The sequence below is a fragment of the Tachysurus vachellii genome, chromosome 12 (genome assembly GCF_030014155.1).
Source record: "Tachysurus vachellii isolate PV-2020 chromosome 12, HZAU_Pvac_v1, whole genome shotgun sequence".
NCBI lineage: Eukaryota > Metazoa > Chordata > Actinopteri > Siluriformes > Bagridae > Tachysurus > Tachysurus vachellii.
In genome coordinates this window covers 7048433-7070740 of record NC_083471.1, presented here as the reverse complement: position 1 = coordinate 7070740, position 22308 = coordinate 7048433, and the positions used below count along the sequence as shown (strand labels likewise).

Genomic DNA, 22308 nt, shown 5'->3' with positions numbered 1-22308 from the left:
AGGATGTTGAGGTTCTCTTTAGGAGTGACGAGGATGGACAGGATTAGGAATGAGCACATCATAGGGACAGCTCAGGTTGGCTGTTTTGGGGACAAGGACAGAGAGGATAGACTGAAATGGTTTGGACATGTACAGAGGAGGGAGATGGTTATATTGGTAGAAGGATGTTGGAGATGGAGCTGCAGGTAAGAGGTCAAGAGGAAGGACAAAGAGGAGATATATGGATGTGTTAAATGAGGACATGAAGGTAATTGGTGAGAGAGTAGAGGATGTCAAGGATAGAGTTAGGTGGAAGCAGATGATTCGCTTAATTACATAAGTGATTAATATCTTAATATTTACTAACTAAATAATTAAATCACTAAACATTAATAACTTAAGTTAAAAGCCATTTTGATGAAAACTAACAGGGATCTTGATACAAGACAAGTTTTTTATATGTGTAACCGATTTGAATAAATCATGAAAACATAAAAACAGATGTTGAAAACTTATCTGTAAAATATTACTACCAAAACAAACCAAATAAATAATTTAATAAATAGTAATAATAAGCACACAATCACTTTGGCCTCAGTTTAAACAAAATGGAATTAAAAATATAAAGTTGTGTAATTCATTTTTTTTAAATAAAGGTTTTATCCCCCTTAGTGTAAAGAATTTAATTTTGCATGAAACTATTTTGCCAAGACCTTAAAAGAAAGAATTTATTTTAGAAAATTTTATACAATTTAAGCTCCATTTGCATAAATAAATGTAAATTTGGATTAAAATGAACATTTCAGAAAAAAATATATAAAAAAATTAAAACATTTAAAATATATATATAAAATTAAATGAAAGAATTTCTTTTAGAAAATTTAATACAATTTAAGCTCCATTTGTATAAATACATGTAAATTTGGATTAAAATGAACATTTCAGAAAATATATATATAAAATTTAAAAATATTAAAAAAATATTAAAAAAATTATAAAAATTAAATTAAAGAATTTCTTTTAGAAAATTGTATACAATTTAAGCTATATTTCTATAATAAATGTAAATTTGGAAACATTTCAGCAAAAAAATAAAATTAAAAAATATAAAATAATATTACATAATTTATAAAATGAACATAGTTACCTGCCTTGACTTCATTTAATACAAAAAAAAATATGAGAGAAACCTTACCACTGTGCGCATGCGTAGAACACGTATTCCAATCCCAAGACCCGGTATTGGTTGTATTTTTGTCACTCGTCAGATGTCCGTGATGTGAGTGAACACGGCTAACGACCATCTTGTCATAGCAAATATAAAATAAAAGTCCTAAAATGAATGAAAGGAATTAAATCTTTATCGTTTTTTGTCACCATTGTTTCAAGACTCTATTATTATACTTCACGAATTAAAACTTGTATATAATAAACGTGTATTTAAACCTATGTATCTAAACGCTGCAAGGCGTTTCAAATAAAACTAAGTCGACTTTTATTCTACAATATGTCCGTAGATTTGTAGAAGCCAGCTTCAAACGTCTCGTCTTTTTTCTCCTCACCCGTATTCTGGTAGATTTCGTCTTTTCTATATGTTTGGCTACTGGAATCGTTTACGATTTAAATCCCTGGTATAATTGGTGGATGAAGTCGTTCCAGCCAATCAAAAAGGTGGAGGTGGGATTTGTCGGATACGGGTGGGAAAAGAACGCACGCGCGTCCTGACTGCTAGCCTGGCTGTAGGCTGAGGGGCGGATAAGCAGCAGCAACAGCAGAAGCAGCGGTAGCGGCAACGGCGGAGAAGGAGAAGAAGCGGGCACTGGAGGGATTTTTCTCGCCCGCTCCGACATGGCCGGACAGCAGTTCCAGTATGACGACAGCGGCAATACGTTTTTCTATTTTCTTACGTCCTTCGTTGGCTTAATTGTCATCCCGGCCACCTATTACCTTTGGCCGCGGGATCAGAATGCAGGTGAGGAGGAGGGGAGGATGTGCTTGGAACCGCGTTAGCATGCTAGTTAGCATGCTAGCTAGCTAGCCACTGTGCGCTAATATGAACTCTATATGCTCTTTGGCATTATGATTAGCGCGAGCGTTTATCTTTTTTTATTAACAGCTCGTTGTTAATAGCTAAAGTGTGTGTGTGTGTGTGTGTGTGTGTGTGTGTGTGTGTGAGTGTGAGAGAGAGAGAATTTGCTAAAGGATTACCAGCTAACTTGGGTTGCTGTAGACACAAACGCGTAGTAAACCTTTGACTATGTAGCCAGCAGGCTATCAAATTAACGTCAGTTGCGTAACTTACGTAACGTCACCTTGTGTTGTGATTTGTAACGCAAAGCACGTCGCTAGCCACTTGTTGTGTTTATTTATTTACGCCTAGAGTTGTTTATTAGCCGATTGACACCTAAGCTAGTGTTCGAAGAGTGTTTATACGTCATGACGGCGTGAGAGAAACACGTCTTTAACGCGGTCACGTCTGCAGTCTGACGTGTCGATAACAACTTTATTCAGTCGCCCGGAAACGTCACGGGTTCATTTGTTTAGTCATTCATTTCTGGTGAATCGGATTACAAATGAGAGCAATTTGGATGTAGAATTTATATATCAAGAAGTTTTATTTGCGTTGAAAATAATATATTTTTTAGAAAGAAGACAACTATAAACTATACAAAAATAATCAGCAAGTTGTCATGAAAAAGTTTACTTGCAAATATCATAAAAAAATGAATAATGTAGTTGTGTGACTGTTGAACAGGCAGTGATTGGTGGTTGGGAACAGAAGAGTTCAGTGATTGGTGGTTGGGAACAGTAGAGTTCAGCGATTGGTGGTTGGGAACAGTAGAGTTCAGCGATTGGTGGTTGGGAACAGTAGAGTTCAGCGATTGGTGGTTGGGAACAGTAGAGTTCAGCGATTGGTGGTTGGGAACAGTAGAGTTCAGCGATTGGTGGTTGGGAACAGTAGAGTTCAGCGATTGGTGGTTGGGAACAGTAGAGTTCAGCGATTGGTGGTTGGGAACAGAAGAGTTCAGCGATTGGTGGTTGGGAACAGAAGAGTTCAGCGATTGGTGGTTGGGAACAGAAGAGTTCAGCGATTGGTGGTTGGGAACAGAAGAGTTCAGCGATTGGTGGTTGGGAACAATGGTGATTAATCTGCATGAGACAAATTTGCTCCATGTAAATGAGACTCCTGTCTAAAGATCAATCGTCGTACTTCTGTTGAAGAAACATAAAATAAAATCACATTTGTGGTCTTGTGTGTTTTATTCAGGTGTCAGACAACAGTTGTGATGACAAATTTATTTATTTATCCTAACTGTTTAAGGCACTTATCTACTAATGTTTCCCTAAGAGTTAAAAGATTAAACCTGGATGCTAATAATGAGGTAAATAACACCTCAGATTTTAAACCCTAATCTAATCATCTTACAGTATCAGCTATTGATCTCGCAGTCATTTGATTTTTTGTCACTCTGAAAATAAATGTTTTCAAATTTAATGTTTTGTTTGTGTTAATATAATCTCAAGTCGATTTCGTGTTGAGTATTGAGTTGCAAATGACAGTTTATGACCTTTAATAAAGCTCTGAAGGACTGAGAATCAGTTGTTCTAACGATTTTTTTTTCTTTCAGAACAATTGCGGTTGAAGAGCTTGCGAAGAGTTCATGGGAGATGTCTGTGGTACCGCCTCAGACTCATGAAATCACAGCAGAGCATTGTCCCAACACTAAAGTGAGTGTGTGCAAAAGAGAGAGACACGTTTGTGAAAAACTCAGTGGTGGTCGCTGTCATCCCAGACTACTTGGTAAATGATGAGCATATAGTATAATTACTGTAGGGTGTCATTTAAAATGTTCGAATTGACACTAATGTGATTTTTTTTAATTACCTTTTTTTTTTCCTTTCTAACACCCTTACAAAAGCGCTTTGTCTACAACGGCACGCTCGTTATAAATGGATTTGCAAAGCAGGTTTTTTTTTGTATCCTACAAAGAAAAACGTTTAACCGTTGCCATGACAACACTTTCAGAACGTTTAACATATTCAACAGCAGTTCGATGACATTAAATGAAATGATAAATGGATAAAAAGTATGATGTGCTCTTTTTATTTTTTATCTAGAAAAAGGCTGTAATGTAAGAGCTTCTCATTAAACCGCACTCGCTCATTACGCAGATATTTTCCCAAAAAAAGAAAACGTATGCAGTCTGCGGAAAAGTAAACAAGAAAATAACCCTTATCTCCAACTCATACATTTATTTTTTATAGCTTGTGCTTATTTTGAAATCACTGTTAGACATCATGCAGCTTCATAGTTTTAGATTCCTGTCTGTGTTGCCATGGAAATTGTTAACTGTGATCTGTATGTACACTTTCGCACCATAGCCCTCATGACTGAAATGTGTGTAAGAAGTGAAAATGCCAAAAAAAATCTCTCATTTTTAAAATTGCACATTAACGAGAGAATTGCAAAAGTTTAATTTTAATTTGTTTGCTGATTGTCTCAACAGAAAAGGAGCCCTGCTGTTTGGTTGGGCGGTTTTTCTCTTCCTGGCTTATAAGGTGTCTAAATTAGATCGCGAGTACCAGGAGTATAACCCCTTTGAGGTTCTAAATCTAGATCCGGTAAGATTAAAAAAAATAAATCAAAAACAGGATGCGTGTTGTATTTAATGTCTGTTTTTCTAATGGCTCTTGCTGTCCAAACATCCCTGAGGAGAAAGTGTGTGTATGTGTGTTTTTAGGGTGCGTCTGTGTCTGAAATCAAGAAGCAGTACAGAGCGTTGTCCCTGAAATACCACCCTGACAAAGGAGGAGATGAGGTCATGTTCATGAAGATCGCTAAAGCTTATTCAGCGTAAGGACCACGCCGCTGCTTCTACGCTTCGCACTTTGGTTTTATTTATTCATATCATTTGTCCTTGTGTAGCCGTAGCTCTTTACACTAGTAACGGTTACAACAAAGAAAGAGCTTCCGTGGTCGTGCGCTACATGTGTAAAAAAATAAAAATGTAGCTATATACATTATAACAGCTTCAAACTAGCACTAGTCGAGGTAGATACAGCAGTGTACTAGGCCATGTGGATTTGGGACTCTCCGTGAAATAACACGATCACATGACCAGAGTGCTTTCTCTATATTTTAAATCTGTGTGTGGAAAGCAAAAAAACTACACAAAGTTTGTCCAACAATAACAAAAAGCATAAGACATCTGTTGTGTTGGCAGTTTAACCAACGACGAATCGAGGAAAAACTGGGAGACCTACGGCAACCCGGACGGCCCCAGAGGTACACAAGCCAGTTCAGCTCGAGCTCTTTCCAATTTTGTTTAGTACTTCTTCCTAATCTCCGTCTCTTGTGTGTCTTCTTTTCATTCAGTGACAAGTTTTGGAATTGCTCTTCCTGCATGGATTGTCGATCAGAAGAACTCTATGCTGGTATTTATACGACAGCTCTGTCTGATTCTTAAATCTGTTTGGTCAGAAGGTCTCAGCTCAAAACCCTTCAGTGTGAATGACAAATTTTTACTAATCTAAGTAAATCCAGACGATCTGGACTCCGAATAGACTTTTAACTCATATCGTTTTGTTTTCGGTTGGTGTTCTGTTTGAGTTGAGACATGACGTTAGTTTGTTTAGTGCTCTGCTGCCTCCACTGTGTGCGCTAGTAAATTACTGAGGACGTGTCAAACCACTAGAGGATGCACAGCGGCCATCTTACATAAGTGCAGCATGTAAGTGCACCCTTAAGGCATATCACAGGTTTCTGTAATATAGCCTGGTAATAGAGCTGTTACTATAGAAACCAGGCTATTTTTCCGGGACTGTGTAAGCACCGGAAGCACAACATAACGCACGAGTAAAAGCAAGTTCTTTACGGCAGAGGACTCGAAGACACTTTATAGCTGCGTTAACATGAGGGATAACAGGAAATAGCTTGATTATGGTCCTAGTAAATAGCTTGATTATGATCATAGTTCTTAATAAATTTAAAAAAACGACAAAAACTTTCTGGGATATAAGAGAAATAAAACGGAATGTTGTGCACTTATGGCTTTGCATTAGATCTTTAGTGTCATGGTTTAGTATATTATTGATTTTCATATATCTGAGACACACTTCTTTGTATATGACCTGTTATTGATGGGGGTGTGTGTGTGTGTACACTATTTGCAGGTGCTGCTGGTCTACGGTTTAGCCTTTATGGTCATTCTTCCAGTAGTTGTGGTGAGCTCATTGTTTTAACATCGAATATCTTTCATAATCCATTTACAGATTGGTGTTAAATATGGATACTACATGGTTTAAAGTGTTTGTATGTGTTTGTGATTTCAGGGTACGTGGTGGTACCGCTCCATCCGCTACAGCGGCGATCAGATCCTTATCAACACAACCCAGCTCTTCATGCACTTTATGTACAAAACCCCCACTATGAACATGAAACGTAAGTACAAAAACACTGCGTCCGTAACGTACATTACACACAACACCGCCGCTGCGGTGACCTCGTATCTTATCATTTTTAACCTGCCGTCTAATCCTGCTCAGTTAGAGCTACGCATTAACTTCAGATATAAACCACAATCGTATTCAACGTTTTTTTTTTGTGTCTAGAAGGTGACCTGACCTGATGATTCAGCACAGCTTTGGAACACTATCAGTTTTAATGTGAAATAAATGCTTGTCTGTCACTTACGTTACTTTAATTTAGGCCTACGTGCTTTTCCACAGGTCTGGTGATGGTGCTCACAGCAGCCTTCGAATTCGACCCACGTAGCAACAAAGAAGCCATTATTAGACCGACGGACAACATCGAAGTTCCACAGGTATGGAACTCGTGTTCATGCTAATGCTTTACCCTGGTGGTGGAGCGAACGTTTAGACACTTAAACATGTTTGTGTCATTTTTAAAAGTGTTCTAGTTTCCTAAAAGCTACTGACTAAAATACGACATATCGCACCGTTAATGTTTATCACAGCATCTATAACATTAAGTCTCTAATGCTGAAGGCTGAGGATTCAATATTTTCTTCAGTCTGATTTTCTCATGGAGGTCACGAGTCCAAGTGGAAATCGAAATCACCTGGTCTCGTCACGCGCAGCAAATTACTGAACCCAGTTAAAACAAACAAAAAAAAGAATATATATATATATATATATATATATATATATATATATATATATATATATATATATATATATATATATATATATATATATATATATATGTGTGTCAATATGTGATGCCGTGTTTTCCCCAAACAGTCATTATGAAGAACAGCGCTCGCTGAGGAATCAGTTGTGCTGCTAAATGTTAGCTTAGTGATGTTTTGAATTCAATGTTTTTATTTGTCACGTTTTGTTTGTAGCTGATTCGGGAGCTGGGGAACATCAACGTGAAGAAGAAAGAGCCTCCGTTTTGTTACCCATACAGTCTGAAAGCCCGTGTGCTTGTCCTCACACACCTTGCCCGGATGGAGGTGTCTGAGAATATTGAAGAAGGTAAACTTGTGCCCTTGTTCTCTCTTTCTCTCTCCCTCTCTCTCTCTCAACCCCCTGTAGCCCATCTCCAAATTATGTGCAACATCCTAAGAAACCATCTCCAAACGTAGTGAACGACTTATTAGATATTAGTCTCAGAACAGTATTAAAACAGGAATTTATTGTTTATCAAAGAAGAAAATCCCATAAAGACAATCTAGTTATATTTTGTACTTCCCCAACACATATTCACCTCTCTCTCTCTCTCTCTCTCTCTCTCTCAGATCAACGTTTTGTGGTAAAAAAGTGCCCAGCTTTGCTTCAGGAGATGATCAATGTTGGTTGTCAGCTGACTATGATGGCTACCAGCAGAGGAGGTACACAGCACACCATCGTTTTATGATTTTGATGGTGCACCACTTAATGTAGGTCATGTCATGCTTCATACGATTGATGTGTGCAGGTTTCCGTGCTCCCCGACTGTCCTCTATCGAGAACTGCATGAAGCTGTCTCAGATGGTTGTGCAGGGGCTACAGGAGGCCAAGTCTCCTTTATTGCAGCTGCCCCACTTCGAGGAAGAGCACCTCAGATACTGCATCTCCAAAAAGGTACAGTCATCCCCAGATATGGCGTTTTTTTTTTTTTTTTTTTTACTATTCCAACATACATAGTCAGAGATTAGCACATTATATATGAGATAAATATGTCTCTCAGTATAAGGTACGGAGCCTTCAGGACCTGGTGAGCCTGAAGGACTCTGACAGGAGGAACATGTTGAGGTTTCTGGGCGAGGCGAAGTACGACGAGGTTATAGCAGTCCTCGGAAGCTTCCCCCACATCACCATGGAAACCAAGCTTCAAGGTAGGGGAGCGGAGGCTTTGCTTCAGTGGCTGTATCTACATGCTGTGTTCCAAAGCACTTTAAACAATCTTTGTCTTAATGTGTGTTTTTCTTTTTATAACCACTAAGTGCTGGATGACGAAGACAGTAATAACATCACAGCTGGATCCATCGTCACGGTTACGGTCACCTTGACACGGAAGAGGATGTCTGTAAGGAATACATTTGCTGCATTTGTAGTTGGACAGCAGTGTAACCGTGAATTGTTGTGCGGATGCATTTATGACTAAAGTGCGTAGAATTAGAAGAGAAGCAGTCGGATTATTAGATTAAAAGAATAGGTGGAGAGCAGCCCGTGTTTGTAGGTGAGAAGGAAAGGGATGGACTAGATGTATTTGTCCGTAAATCTGAGACTCAAGTCCTCAAATATATCGTCAGGAAGCTGTCGATCTCTGTCGTGGCAGTAACTCTTAAGATGCTCCGCTGGACAACAGTTCACAACGTTTTGTCCGCATTCGTGGATTAATAAAATAAATAAAATTCCAAAAGAACTTTAAACAGATCTGGTCATAAGGACACCTTTGTCTAGCATGTATAAAGTGTACAGCTGCAAAGATGATTAAGTCTTAAACTGACTCGCATCAGACCGAATGTGTTCTTGCTAAATAATTTATTACGCAAACTCTTCTAGTCTCCCTTTATTTATTCATTCATTCATTCATCTTCTACCGCTTATCCGAACTACCTCGGGTCACGGGGAGCCTGTGCCTATCTCAGGCGTGATCGGGCAGAAAGGCAGGATACTCCATGGACGGAGTGCCAACCCATCACAGGGCACACACACACACACTCATTCACTCACGCACTCACACACTACGGACAATTTTCCAGAGATGCCAGTCAACCTACCATGCATGTCTTTGGACCGGGGGAGGAAACCGGAGTACCCGGAGGAAACCCCCGAGGCACGGGGTGAACATGCAAACTCCACACACACAAGGTGGAGGCGGGAATCGAACCCCAACCCTGGAGGTGTGAGGCGAACGTGCTAACCACTAAGCCACCATGCCCCCCGCCCTTTATTTAATTATCTACAAAACAAAACATTTTCCTAATTGATATTTTTTTTGCCTAAACGGGAAATGAGCCGCCCTGCATGAGCTCGGTTTTAATCTACCTGAAGATATTGTAGTCTCAGGTGAACACCTTTAGAAAATGAGCCTCACTCTCCAGTCTGTTGAGGCTTCAGGACTGTGTGTATTTACAGGGAACAGCCACAAGAGGTCAGTGTAATATTTTTAGCCGTGATTCATCAAACAGGTGCATTTTAGAAAACAAGTATTTTTTTTCCCCCTAATTTCTTGTTTACAGCAAACTTATATTTACAAAAGAAAAATCTTCTAAATGCTTGAACAATTTATCAGTATTTATGTATTTCATTATAGCCGTTAAACCAAGCTGTTTAATCTAATATGCACACAATCTAAATTGTCTATAAAGGTCATATTTCTCATTGTACCTTATCAGATTATTAAAATTTATTCATGTTAATAGGGGGTTATTTAGTATTTTAACTTTATTTGCTGAATAATAATACCTCATTTTAACCCTTTATTTATGACAAATTTGTCACATCTCAATACAAGATGCTGTTTTTTTTTTCTTCCTGTTTCATCGAATTAAGCGCCCGAGCGCACATTTAATACTGCTGTCGATTGTTCTCCGCTTGTAATTAATTATGCGACTTATGCTTGTCTCCCACCTCAGGAGGTTTTTGAGAAGGAGCAGGAGACTCCAGCACCCGTGGATGAAGCCAACACGGAGGAAGTAGTACGTCTTAAATAATATTTTACATTAGGCTTTGTTTCATTTCATTTTCAGAATTTCTGTGGTAAGTTTTTCAGTCGTTTTAACGGCTTTTGTTTTTTTTTTTTGCTTTTTTTTTTCCAGCAAGGTGACGGCGCTAAGAACAAAATGAAAGTCTGGCAGAACAAGAGTAAAGGTGCTAAGAAATCAGCCAAGTCCAAAAAAAAGAAGCTGACAAAGAAGAAGCCAGTCTCTCAGCAGCAGGCCAAAGGAGACAAGGCCAAACAAGCCAATGGCAATGTGGCAGGAAATGTAAGTGACCAATCGCGGTTCTAAATCATACTTCAGTGGCATTTCATTAGGTTAAATCCTGGTTCATGGGTTTCCTCCTACTGTCCAAAACTTCTGCTGTCACGGCTCTTACAGGAATTGGTAGCAGCAGCCAAAGAGGAAGATGAAGATCTATCCGATAAGGGCAGTGAATCAGACGAAGCAGAGGCAAACAAGGACTCGCCCAGCGAGAGAGACGACGAGAGTGACAAACAGAGCGACACCGAGGCAGACGAGGTCACTGGAGACGACGAGGAGGTGTGTGGCGTGTTTTTCTTTTCTTTTATTTAACTAATTAATTACTTTTATTTATTTATTTTTTTAAACTAAAGGTTGATTCAAAGCTCTGTAACACAAGTAAGTAATATGTTGTACTGCGGTCTGTAGGAGTGGGAAGCCCTGCAACAGAGCATCCAGCGGCGAGAGCGAGCCTTGCTGGAGACCAAGTCCAAGATCACGCATCCTGTGTACAGTTTGTACTTCCCAGAAGAGAAGCAGGAATGGTGGTGGCTCTACATCGCTGACCGCAAGGATCAGACATTGGTGTCCATGCCCTACCACGTCTGCACTCTGAACGACACGGAGGAGGTGAGGGATTTGACAAGACGGGGGATTTTCATTTCATTCAAAATAAAGATCTTTCTGCACAGATGCTTCTGTGTTTAACTCGAGATTTTTGCTCATGGCTAATATTATTATTCTATATAAGTGTATAAGATATGTGTTATAAGATACACTGTAGCAAACTGTGTGTACTGGGGTATAAATGAGATTTGTGTGTGTGAGAGAGACTAGCTGCATCTTGTCCACAGTAGCTTGTTGCCAGGCAACATCCATGCTGCAGTGTCTGTACATTTAAAGAGACAGTTACTGAGCAAACAGATCGGTGTGCTACAATTCACCGAGTGGCAGAAACATACAGTCTGGATAAAATAATCTGTGATTTCTACCTAAATCATTAGTTACTCTTGTTCTTTTGTTTGTGCAGGTTGAGCTGAAATTCCCTGCTCCATCCAAAACAGGGAATTATCAGTATTCAGTGATTCTGAGGTCAGACTCGTTTATGGGCCTGGATCAGATTAAGCCGTTGAAGGTCAGTTTCTTTGCTTTCATTAGTTTATTTTATTTTCAGTATTTGTGTGTCATCAGAATTTATCAATCACCCGGTTGTGAGACTTTACATTGTGCGTTCATGCTGTTCTCAGTTGGAGGTGCATGAAGCGAAGGCCATGTTGGACAACCATCCGCAGTGGGACATCCCAGAGACTGAGGAAGAAGAGGAAGACCAGGAAGACAGCGACGGAATCGAGGAGTCAGAAGAAGATGACGAAGACAATGACTAATCCAGCCAACCCTCTATGAACTGACTCACACACCCATGTGCCCTGTCATGTTCTCACTCACACACACACACACACACAACACAGCTTAAAAGCACCACCATAAACAGTGTAAACTCAAACGTGACATTTAAGAGGTATATGATGGCCCTTCATGGTTTTTTTTCCCTTTTTCTTTTTTTTTTTCATGATCTGTTCACCTTGAAATCCAAAATGGCTGCAGTCCACAATAAGGCGTTTAATAGAAATAAACAGACCGCTTCCCTCAAAACACACACATCATGATCTTTTTTTTTTTTGGTATTGATTAGCTATTCATTTTTTTGTTCATTTTCTTTTTTTCACGCCGGTCGATAGTGTAAATGATCAGGACATGGGCAATGAGAGATGGACAGGCTAACAGGTTCAGATGATGTTAAGAGGTAACGCTCAATGAAGGGAACCGGAGGCGTAAACATTAATCATCTCACTTTCATTCTAGTTCGTGGTCTTTGGAAGCTCTGCATCAGCTTTGCCCGTGTCACTCCTTATCATCTCGTCATGATGATTTCAGACATTCCACAGCCAGGTTTTTGTTGTGCTCTAGCCTTGATAACGGACCAGCTGTACGGTTTTTAGTGTGTCTTGGTCTCAGAATACAGACCTGTGTGTAGTGAATTCACAGGTTTTGTTAGAGCTGCTGTTTTCTTGACCAAAATCTTTTTTTTTTATTATTATTTTTTTTTTATCAGTGAGATATTTCCTCTAAGGCTAAAGATCACTGCAGCTTACAGCACACTAACTTCATGGCACTGTGTCTCTTTAGGATTTACGTTGAAGACGTATCGAATTTTAAGGCAGGGTCACCAGGATCTCAAGACGTGTTCATTTTTCCCCCCAACAATAAGACTTAACATTTCAAACCTTTTCATATTTTGGTCAAGTTCCACTTATATAAGATGATGCCTTATTCTTATTGGAAAGTATAAAGAACGTCACTTTTAAATACATTAAATATACATTTTGAGAGATTTTGATTGGATCTTTATTTATTGTATATTTTTTTGCATTCATTTCCACACACTTTAACTTCAAAGTCCTGTTTCCTGTTTATTTTTGTTTATTTTAAGTGTGTAATGGGTTTTATATCCAGTTATCCCTTATATATCTATATATAATAACCTTATTTAAATTAATTTAAAAAGGCTACGTATACAGCGGGTTGAAATCATTTCGGTGACTGTGGGTCTGCTGGCGCTCGACAGCAGGCCGTGTTTTCTCCCTCTTAGAGTTTTGCTAGAATTTAGATAAGATAGTTTGTCTATTTTTGTATTGATTCATTTTTGCGATCATATTTCATCAGAGTGTTCGAACATAAGGTTTTTTTTATTTTATTTTAGGAAAGGTGGTGGTTATTGACCAGGCGGAGGTGACCTACTGTCTTGTGGTTTCAAACAGTCGAGTGTGTTGTCTGTTTTATATCAGAAGGATGAGCAGTAAGAGATGGCTTAAGCTTCGTTCTCTCTTTCTCGCTCTGATACTAACAGCCTGGATGCCCCCAGTCTCCCATAAATCCCCTACTATAATAATAAAAGGCGATGGATTTAGCCTTCCTGTGGACTTTGTTACTTTTATTTCCATCAAGTATTTTTCAATGGGGATTTTTGTCTGACAGTCTCCGGGTGCACTTGAACGTGTATCTGTGGCCCATGAGATCTGTTTATTGAATTGAATTGTGGATATGTATAAAATATATCTCTTTAATTAGTTCCCCTCTCTTTATATTCTTCTATTGTTGTTTTTTTTTTTAAACCAATAATACAGGACATGATGGACCCTAGTGCACGTATGTGTTTTAAAGGTTCATATGGAAGTTTGGTCATTTTCAGTAGTCAATCTTAGACCCTTATTATTATTTTTTTTAATTAAACAAAATGCTTTTTGTGTCTTTTAAAAGAAAGCATTGTATCTTAGTTTTCACGTTTACACACGTTGCTTAAACGATTTATCAAACCGTACACTTTTTCCAGACGGTTAGACAGTTTAGTGTTGCAGATCCACACAAATGTAGTGTCCTTTAGAACGATGTGTATGACAAGCTGTGACATGGAAAATATGGTGAAAATAAGACTTTGTGTACACACACGTGAACACAAACATACACACACACACACACACACACACACACACACACACACACAGGCTTGACATGTATCGCCCAGCAAAACAAGCCAGAAAAGAGGTGTAGAACCCAGAAAACCAGTATGTCTGCCACTTTTGTTTACGAAGAATACTCATTGTAAAAATGGAAATATATATTATTTGTATTTAAGTCATTTCAAATAAAATAATTTTTAAAATTTACTTTTTTTTTTTTTTTTTTCCATTTCATTTCAAGGTGCAGATATACACCCGATTATCTCACACACTTTGGCCTGATTATTATACCTACTGCTTTTTAAAGAAAAAAGAAATGAAGACTCCTAAACGCACAAATTTGTTTTTCCTTTTATGGACTGAACATAAAAGTTATTTTAGACTTTCAGTTATTTCTAAATGTGATTAGTGATTTTTTTTAATGAATATCCAGACTTCCTAGTGCTCGTGTTGCCTATTTTCCGACTTAAGCGCACAGCTATTTTATACAGGCGATTTTAGTGTTTTAACTGGAACTTTGTTGAGGGCGGAAATAAATAAACAGATAAAAGGAAGGAAAGAAACAGGGTTAGGGTTAGAAAAAAAAAGAGGGCGCAATTTTCGGATTTTTCTTCCTCGGTAAAAAACAAGACTGTGGTTGTTTACACGCCCTATTTAAAGATTCTTAAATAGATTTGGGTTTAGATTAATGCGCAAAAACGCACCAGATGCGCAAAACACGCCAAAGTGCGCCTTCTGGTGCGTTTCTGCGCATTAATGTCAAGACTTATTTATTTATTTATTTATTTATTTATTTATAAATGTGGCATCCAGGAGCAGAGAATTTATTCAGTATTGCACTGAGAGCTTTTGAATTCTCAATTGTAGTTTTCTTGGCTTGTTTTAGGAAGCTGTATTTAAACGAAGTCTGATATTTTAGCGCAGGTTTGAAAAGTTTTCCAGTTGGATCCCTCTGTTAAAAATCACTGCATCTTTAGTCTTGGTTTAAAGACAGACAGATGAAGTGGATGATAGATTTTTTTAGGTTAAAGCACATATATGTATATAGGCTGTATATATATATATGTATATATATATATATATATATATATATATATATATATATATATATATATATATATATATATATATATATATACATATATATATAGAGGCTATTTTTGTTGCTTGTCGGCTGTGATATGGCAGATTGTATATAATAAACAATTTCTGGAGCGGTGTGTTACATAAACAGCACTGAATGACGAAAAAAGACCCAAAGGCGAACAGGACTTGGTGTTGAATCGAGGAGCTTTCCAGCTGCAGGTCTCTGCTCAGAGAGGAGGAGGAGGGTGATGATGATGATGATGATGATGATGATGGAGGGAAAATGATGCAGATGCTTTTTTTCTCCTTCAAACGGATTTATTCGGCAATCCTATACAGGCGTTTTTGGTCATTTGCACCGGGCCAGCGTAAGAATATAAAATAAAATAAAAAATAATATGTAATTAATCATATTATAAAATTCAACAAAAATCCAGAGATTCATCATTCTGTTTAATAATGAGCTCCCTGGAGAGCTGAAATCCGCGCGGTGTCCCTTCTCTCTTCATTCGCATCAGCGGCGCGCGCAGATCAGCAAACCGAGCTCGAGGCTTCCGGGGCCGGTCGGTCGGTCGGTCTGTCGGTCGGTCTGCACGCGCTTCAGACTCATGAGGACCAAGTCACAGCCATAACAAACGCTGAGGTAAAGTGTGTATCTGTTTATGTCTCAGCATTTTTTATTTGGGTTTTTTTTTTTTTTTTTTTGCATTGCTGGACTGTGTGTGTGTGTGTGTGTGTGTTTATGGTTCAAGGACCGCTGAGTGCGCACCAAGTTCCCAAATGGAGCTCATGCTTTGGGTTCCATGCGACGTTACGGATGTTTGCATGTAGTTTTGGAAACGATGTACTGTTTGGAGAGCAGCGTTATAACATGTTACGATGCGCTTATGCACTACTGATGTAGACTGAACTCCCGCACGTGCGCTTGGATGTTGTTGTGCACGATGAGCCAGTCTATAATCTACTTTTTCAACCTGCACCGTTTGGATACGACAACAAAGTAACAACAAAGTTGAGCACATTGTATAAGCGGGATTGTTATTTATCGCAGAGAAAGGTGTGTGTGTGTGTGTGTGTGTGTGTGTGTGTGTGTGTGTGTGTGTGTGTGTGTGTGTGTTCTCCTGGGATGTGCCCCACCTGCGCGTTTTACATTTGCCTTGTCAACAAATCTCAGGATGGATGTTAATCTCGCGCACACAGCTACTATTAAACATCACACCTTTGCATGCTCACGTTTCATCCTGCTTCCATGTGCATCCATGGTCACGTGGTTTAAACAGCTACGTGAAATGACACAGGACCGAAACTGCTAATAGTTTGATTCTGTGAAATGGCACGTGCTCTTCCCCAATGGACTAATGATTAAAGGTGGTTATGTATGTTCAGAGGAACATGGCTTGTCTAGTTAGGCCCAATAGACAGGGTTCTGCATTTAGTGTTCTTTTTGTTTCCTCTTAAAATGCACACACACACACACACACACACACACACACACACACACACACACACACACAAATGCGCTGTGCAGTGGGGTGTGGGATGAGACCCCGAGGCAACTTGCCAGCCTGAATAGGGACACACACACACAGTCTTTATTATCAGATCAAACAATCCACTAGAGATAGTCTCTCTCTCTCTCTCTCTCTCTCTCTCTCTCTCTCTCTCTCTCTCTCTCTCGCTCTGAATGTTCAAGGTTGGACGAATAAGCTCTTGCCAGTGCATTCCTCTTGAGCCATCCTGAAAATAAGCCTCATAGTTCATGTAATCTCACTCACATTTTGATGTTAATGAGAAGTTAATAATTAACTCCTGTCGACCTTCTAATAACAAACCCAGAGTGAATCTCATACACTTCCTCAACATGCACACAGTATGCATGTAGTGGATGGTAAAGCAGTGTGTGGGGAAAGGAGTGTGTAAGTGATAGAATTTGTCAGGATAATTCATCACATTAAGTCAGACTTATCTAATTCTGCTTTAAACGAGCCCAAATTCAATATCGATTTATTTTACGGACTCATTGGTGACGGTCATTTGTAGGATCTGTCCAATAACTGTATATATTTTGATAAAGTTAGCATGCTCACTTTCCTGCTTAGCTTTATACAGGTATTATACAAATATTGCTAATAACAGTGGTCAATTAGTGTAGGGAACTAAAACCAGTGATAATTATCAAGACCTTTGGGGTAGGAATCTTCCCGCAATATGCTGAAGGAAGGAGCATATGATAGGACAGCATCTTATTATTTATTTATTTGTTTGTTTGTTTGTTTGTTTGTTTTTAAAATTTATTTATTTATTTACAATACTTCACCTCCACTAACAGATTGTTTGTAGGATCAGAATTAAATTGGAATACATTTCAACACATGAAGGTATGTTTAGACGGTGTATTGTGATGTAGAGAATTTTTCTGTTGTAAGATCTATTGCAAGGTGTTGGAGAGTGAAAGGGGGTTGTTATGGATGGAGAGGATGATGTGTATTCTTTAGATGTGTGTGTGCACAACCACAGTGACCTGGTTTTCACAAAAAAGTTGAGAGGAAGAAAAACTCTCTGTCTTTCACTTTACTGGCAATATTTTAGAGTTTAGTTTGAGGTCTTTTGTGGATTTTTTTAGATGTAGATGAAGAAGAAATCTGGCAACCCTTGTTAATATCCAACCTCTGCTATATCCAACAAGGTGTAGCTAAGAGATGCCTGAAACCTTTCAGAATGACCTGATCCACCACAGGCTATGCTCAAATATGGAAGTCAAATTGCCAAGCTGATAGCTTCTGCTTTAATAATAAAAGTTTCCTTAATTTCGTTGGAGTCGGCTGAATCGATTCTTCTTCCCAACCTTTAGCTCAGCTTCCTTATCTATATCATGAAGATGGGAATAAGAAACAGGTCCTATTGATGTCCATGAACACTTCCACAGGAAGGAATTACTGTCAAGTCTGTAATGAAGTCAGAAATAACGCTGACCTTTTAGTTGCTCATTAGCTCTTGGTTACACAATTCCACTCTATAAACTTTGGGTCAGCCAAATGAGGATGAGGTTCATTTCTGAGACTGGTTCCTCTCAAGGTTTCTTCCTCATATCATCTCACCACCATCACTTCAGGCTTGATCATTAGAGATAAACGTTAGAGCTAAATAGTAACTTAAATTTAAAATTGAAAATTTTTATTCTATTTTTATACTTCTGTAAAGCTGCTTCTATTCTTAAAAGCGCTAGACAAATAAATTGAATTGAATTTATATTCCTGCAGTCTGGTATTAATCATCGTAGCTCACCCTAACCACCTGAAACCTTCATCTCTGCTCTACAGTATAAAGATCTGATCCATGATCTTCTTGTGAACATGTTTAAAGGGGATTTCTTCATAATGGTTAAGACAGAAGGATCACCAGTGTAAGGACGCTGTAGGGAAATATTTAACAAATATAAAAAAACACTGAATGTCTAAGGGGGGCACAGTGGCTTAGTGGTTAGCACGTTCGCCTCACACCTCCAGGGTTGGGGTTCGATTCCCGCCTCCACCTTGTGTGTGTGGAGTTTGCATGTTCTCCCCGTGCCTCGGGGGTTTCCTCCGGGTACTCGGGTTTCCTCCCCTGGTCCAAAGACATGCATGGTAGGTTTATTGGCATCTCTGGAAAATTGTCCGTAGTGTGTGATTGCGTGAGTGAATGAGAGTGTGTGTGTGCCGTGCGATGGGTTGGCACTCCGTCCAGGGTGTATCCTGCCTTGATGCCCGATGACGCCTGAGATAGGCACAGTCTCCCCGTGACCCGAGGTAGTTCAGATAAGCGGTAGAAAATGAGTGAGTGAGAATATAAGAGTAAAGCCCTATTCGGACGGGATTAGTTTTACGTGGGAATGAATGAATGAATGTCTAAGGGGTGAAAAAAATACCAGTACATGATATTGATTTAACTTCAGTGTGTAGAGCATTCTTTAAACTTATATCTTATATCTAGAACTTCTTCAAACAAAAGTATTTATTTAAATATCATTCATAAGCTAGAAATAACAACATTTTATTATAATGAGTTAAAAACAGCAAGTTGTGATGCAGAGTCGGCCGATGTGAGGATATAATATTTATATTGTGATAAATGACACTTTTCTGACATCGTTAATATCTTTTCATGTCAGATAGCTACTTAATTGAACCTAAAATAAAGCAGGTGATCAAATATAAATTCAGACACCTGATGTATAAAATGCCTTTTTTACACATGGCTTTAGTCATTAAATAAAACTTCCATTTATTGCAATAAATCTTTAAATATTTAACAGTTGTTCATTTATAGTTTCAGTTTTCTTTTGTTAGCTAAATCGTATTTCATGATACTTTCTGTATATATTGTGTTATGATATTTTTATCAGATATCCCACTTTGTATTAAATTTGTATTGTATTTATTTTATATTCATTATAATTTTTATTGTATAGATTTGCATTTAGGAACCGTGACTTAAATTCAGATTACTGAGGTTTTAGAGATTCCAGGCTAAACTCACAAACACACACAAACATACACACACACACACACACACACACACACACTTTGTCATCCATCTTACTTTCTGGAACATGTGCCTCCTCCCTTTGGTGTGTAACTATTTATGGATGTATTCGTATGTGTGTGTGCGTATATTTGTTTGTGTATATGTGTGTGTGCGTGTATGTGTGTGTATGTGCGCGTGTGTGTATATGTGTGTATTTGCGTGTGTGTCTTGATTTGAATTTCTGCATGAACTTTAATACCATGTTAAAGTATCCTTTGCATAAATGATTCCAGAGGACATACCTTTATAAATAAATCATAAATTTCATTTTTGTGGACTGATTTTAAGAACCTTGTGAAAAAATAAATATCTGACGTAATGGCAGGACGTTAGGTGTGTTTAGATTTATGAATTTTTTTAATAGACTCACAAATCGTTCGCTTTTTTAATAAAGTGTTGTTTCTTTAGTAAGTACAGGGTCATCAGTACAAAGTCAGTATAATAGTTGTATAAATAGGTACGAACATGTTAAGGAAGGAGTCTCCAGTGTCAGTGCTTTATAATGATCAGTAGGTTTTTCTCCTTCCATGGGAGAATCTTCAGGACAAAAAGGTTTGTTCTTTTCTTAAATCTAGTATAATAAATTTTATTTGAATGCATTTAGCTGGGTTTTTTTACTCTGGTGCAAATCCGATAATAGTGTGAATTTTTTTATCCTTTCATCAGCACCGGCTTGGTTTCACTCGATTCTGTCCAACCCTGTTTGTGTGTGTTTACCTTCATCCTTCATCATGAACACATACAAGACGCACAAGAGCACACACACGTAAAGTTCGACACACTGTATATTTAATTATTTTTCTTTTATATTTATTCTTTTGCTGCTGTTATGTGCAGTAAGTCTCCTCACCTGTGCCTTCTGTGTCTCACAACGTTTCCCTGTCGCTCACGTGTTGTGAAAACTTATGATGTCATCATCAGATTAAAACACACTTTATTTCCGAGTCACGTTCACGTTCACGCTCAGCCAATCACGCCACAGCACCACCTCCTACAGGTAGCCTCGGCTTCGGTGCCAACGTACGCGTGACAGATTTTACATTCCTTAATGTGACTGGTTAAATATTCATACATTAATAAAGAGTGTAAAGACTGACACGTTACCATCTGATCATTAATTAGTTTCCTATAACATCACAATTTCATCTTAAACTATTTCTTCAGCTTTGTACTTAACTCCAAATTAAAATTAATTAATTAGTTATATGATGAATATAGTTATGAAAATATTGTCACACTGCAATAGTTGGGTGTTTCAGTGTGTGTGTGCGTGTGTGTGTTGCATTAATTATCCTTAGTCAGCCTTTAATGCACATCTGATATGAACATAACAAACAGTGAAGGTTGAGACGGAGACCGAGGTTTGTGTTTCTTTCCCAATGTCATTTAAACCTTCTGTTTTGCTTTTATTTTTATTTTTTTGGGGGGTGTGGGGTGGGTGCTTTTCAGTGAGTGCTTTCCCTCACTGAAAAGTTTATACACTCGCCCCAGGTCTCAAATGTGTACAGAAAGTTAGTTTGTTTTTGTGTCTGTTTTGTCCTTAAAGAGAACTTTGTCTGATCTGTGGAGTCGATCCTGCACCGTTTCATTAACTCCCATCCCTCCTGCGTGTCTTTTTAGTCTTTCAGCATGTCAAGTGGTGACAGATGTATAGTTTTTTTTTCTTTTTGTGCTTTAGAGAAAATGCCAAATTTAAATACTTACAGATAATTAAAGAAATAAATCTTCAGCTTTCCTCAATGGAGACTTCATGTGTTTTTAGCCTCCTAAATGAATTCTGCTTAGATTTTTTACATTTTTTTGCATAAAGGCAGGTTGAAAAATCCCATTAAGGTTTCTATATTAAACCTTTTTTCCCACTGAGAAAGAAGATGCGTTTCCATGAAGGTTTTTAGTTTAAGGTCTCTTCATTGTTTTTTCCATAAAGACCCTAAATTGGGGGAATAAGTGTCCTTCTGGAGAGCAAGTCTGCCTCAGTCTTTAGCCTCGATTAAGACTTTCAATGGGAGAGAAAGAGGTTGAAAGAGGGCAAGGCTGAAAAGGAAGAACTTTGTTCACTTTTTCTTATTTAATCCGCAGAAAAATGAGCTCTGCCTCACAGGCCAAACTATTTAGACCTTGCTTCACAATGGCTCCTTTGTGCAACATGGTTCCCTAATTCAAATGCAATTTTTGAATCTGTTAGTCGTTCAGTTCGGTTAAAAAGGTTGTACATTAAATCTGGACACGTGCTTCTTCATCAGCGCTCGTCTCAGGGCTTTAGTTTTGCTGCAGAAAACAGCGGTCCATTAAAAGGTTAGGAGCTGATGGAGATTATCGACTTGGAGATGCTGAAGAGTTCCATAAAGCTTTTGGTTAATGAATAATTAGAATTCTTTTTTTATATGGTAAAATTTTCATTAGGGAAGATGTTATTACATGAAAATATATAAGAAAAACACAAATGAGAGAAAATTACGTGACTCTGTTTCCAATAACTGCACATCCTGAAGTAAGAACAATAATATTTTTATTGATTAACAAAGACGCATCCATCTATATTTACACTATAAAACTTTTAGGAGTAAATCATTTTCATTTTCTTTGATTTCAGTGAATTTAATCATCAAGTGAAATCTATAATAACAGGGATAACGACATCAAATCAAATCTCTACCAACAAATTGAGCGCAGATTGCTCATGTTTAATGAGTAGATTGGGAATGTCTTTATCACTTATGTCACAGCAGATATAAACGGTGTTATAA

The 22308-nt window shown here is 38.1% G+C and overlaps 2 protein-coding genes across 4 annotated transcripts in view; both read left to right on the top strand.

Moving 5' to 3' along the window:
* The first annotated feature begins 1576 nt into the window (after nt 1–1576).
* Nucleotides 1577–14119, top strand: sec63 (SEC63 homolog, protein translocation regulator). Its single transcript, XM_060883022.1, has 20 exons — nt 1577–1951; nt 3609–3708; nt 4488–4602; nt 4722–4834; nt 5205–5266; nt 5357–5415; nt 6154–6204; nt 6313–6421; nt 6709–6803; nt 7347–7479; nt 7743–7835; nt 7922–8067; nt 8174–8321; nt 8430–8512; nt 10068–10130; nt 10251–10418; nt 10533–10694; nt 10824–11024; nt 11425–11529; nt 11642–14119. Exons 1-20 carry the CDS (start codon nt 1828–1830, stop codon nt 11777–11779), a joined length of 2268 nt encoding a protein of 755 aa, XP_060739005.1. The 5' UTR covers nt 1577–1827; the 3' UTR covers nt 11780–14119.
* A 1329-nt stretch (nt 14120–15448) lies between these two features.
* Nucleotides 15449–22308, top strand: part of scml4 (Scm polycomb group protein like 4) — a 34389-nt gene continuing 27529 nt past the window's right edge. For all 3 annotated transcript variants that reach the window (XM_060884253.1, XM_060884249.1, XM_060884248.1), the window contains exon 1: nt 15449–15641. The gene's annotated coding sequence lies outside the window, so the exon portion shown is untranslated. The remainder of the gene's footprint in view (nt 15642–22308) is intronic.

Coding starts and splice junctions, on each gene's coding strand:
- sec63 (XM_060883022.1), top strand. CDS start 1,828: ATGGCCGGACAGCAGTTCCAGTATGACGACAGCGGCAATACGTTTTTC. Junction 3,709..4,487: donor AGCATTGTCCCAACACTAAA/GTGAGTGTGTGC, acceptor TTGTCTCAACAG/AAAAGGAGCCCTGCTGTTTG. Junction 7,480..7,742: donor GTCTGAGAATATTGAAGAAG/GTAAACTTGTGC, acceptor TCTCTCTCTCAG/ATCAACGTTTTGTGGTAAAA.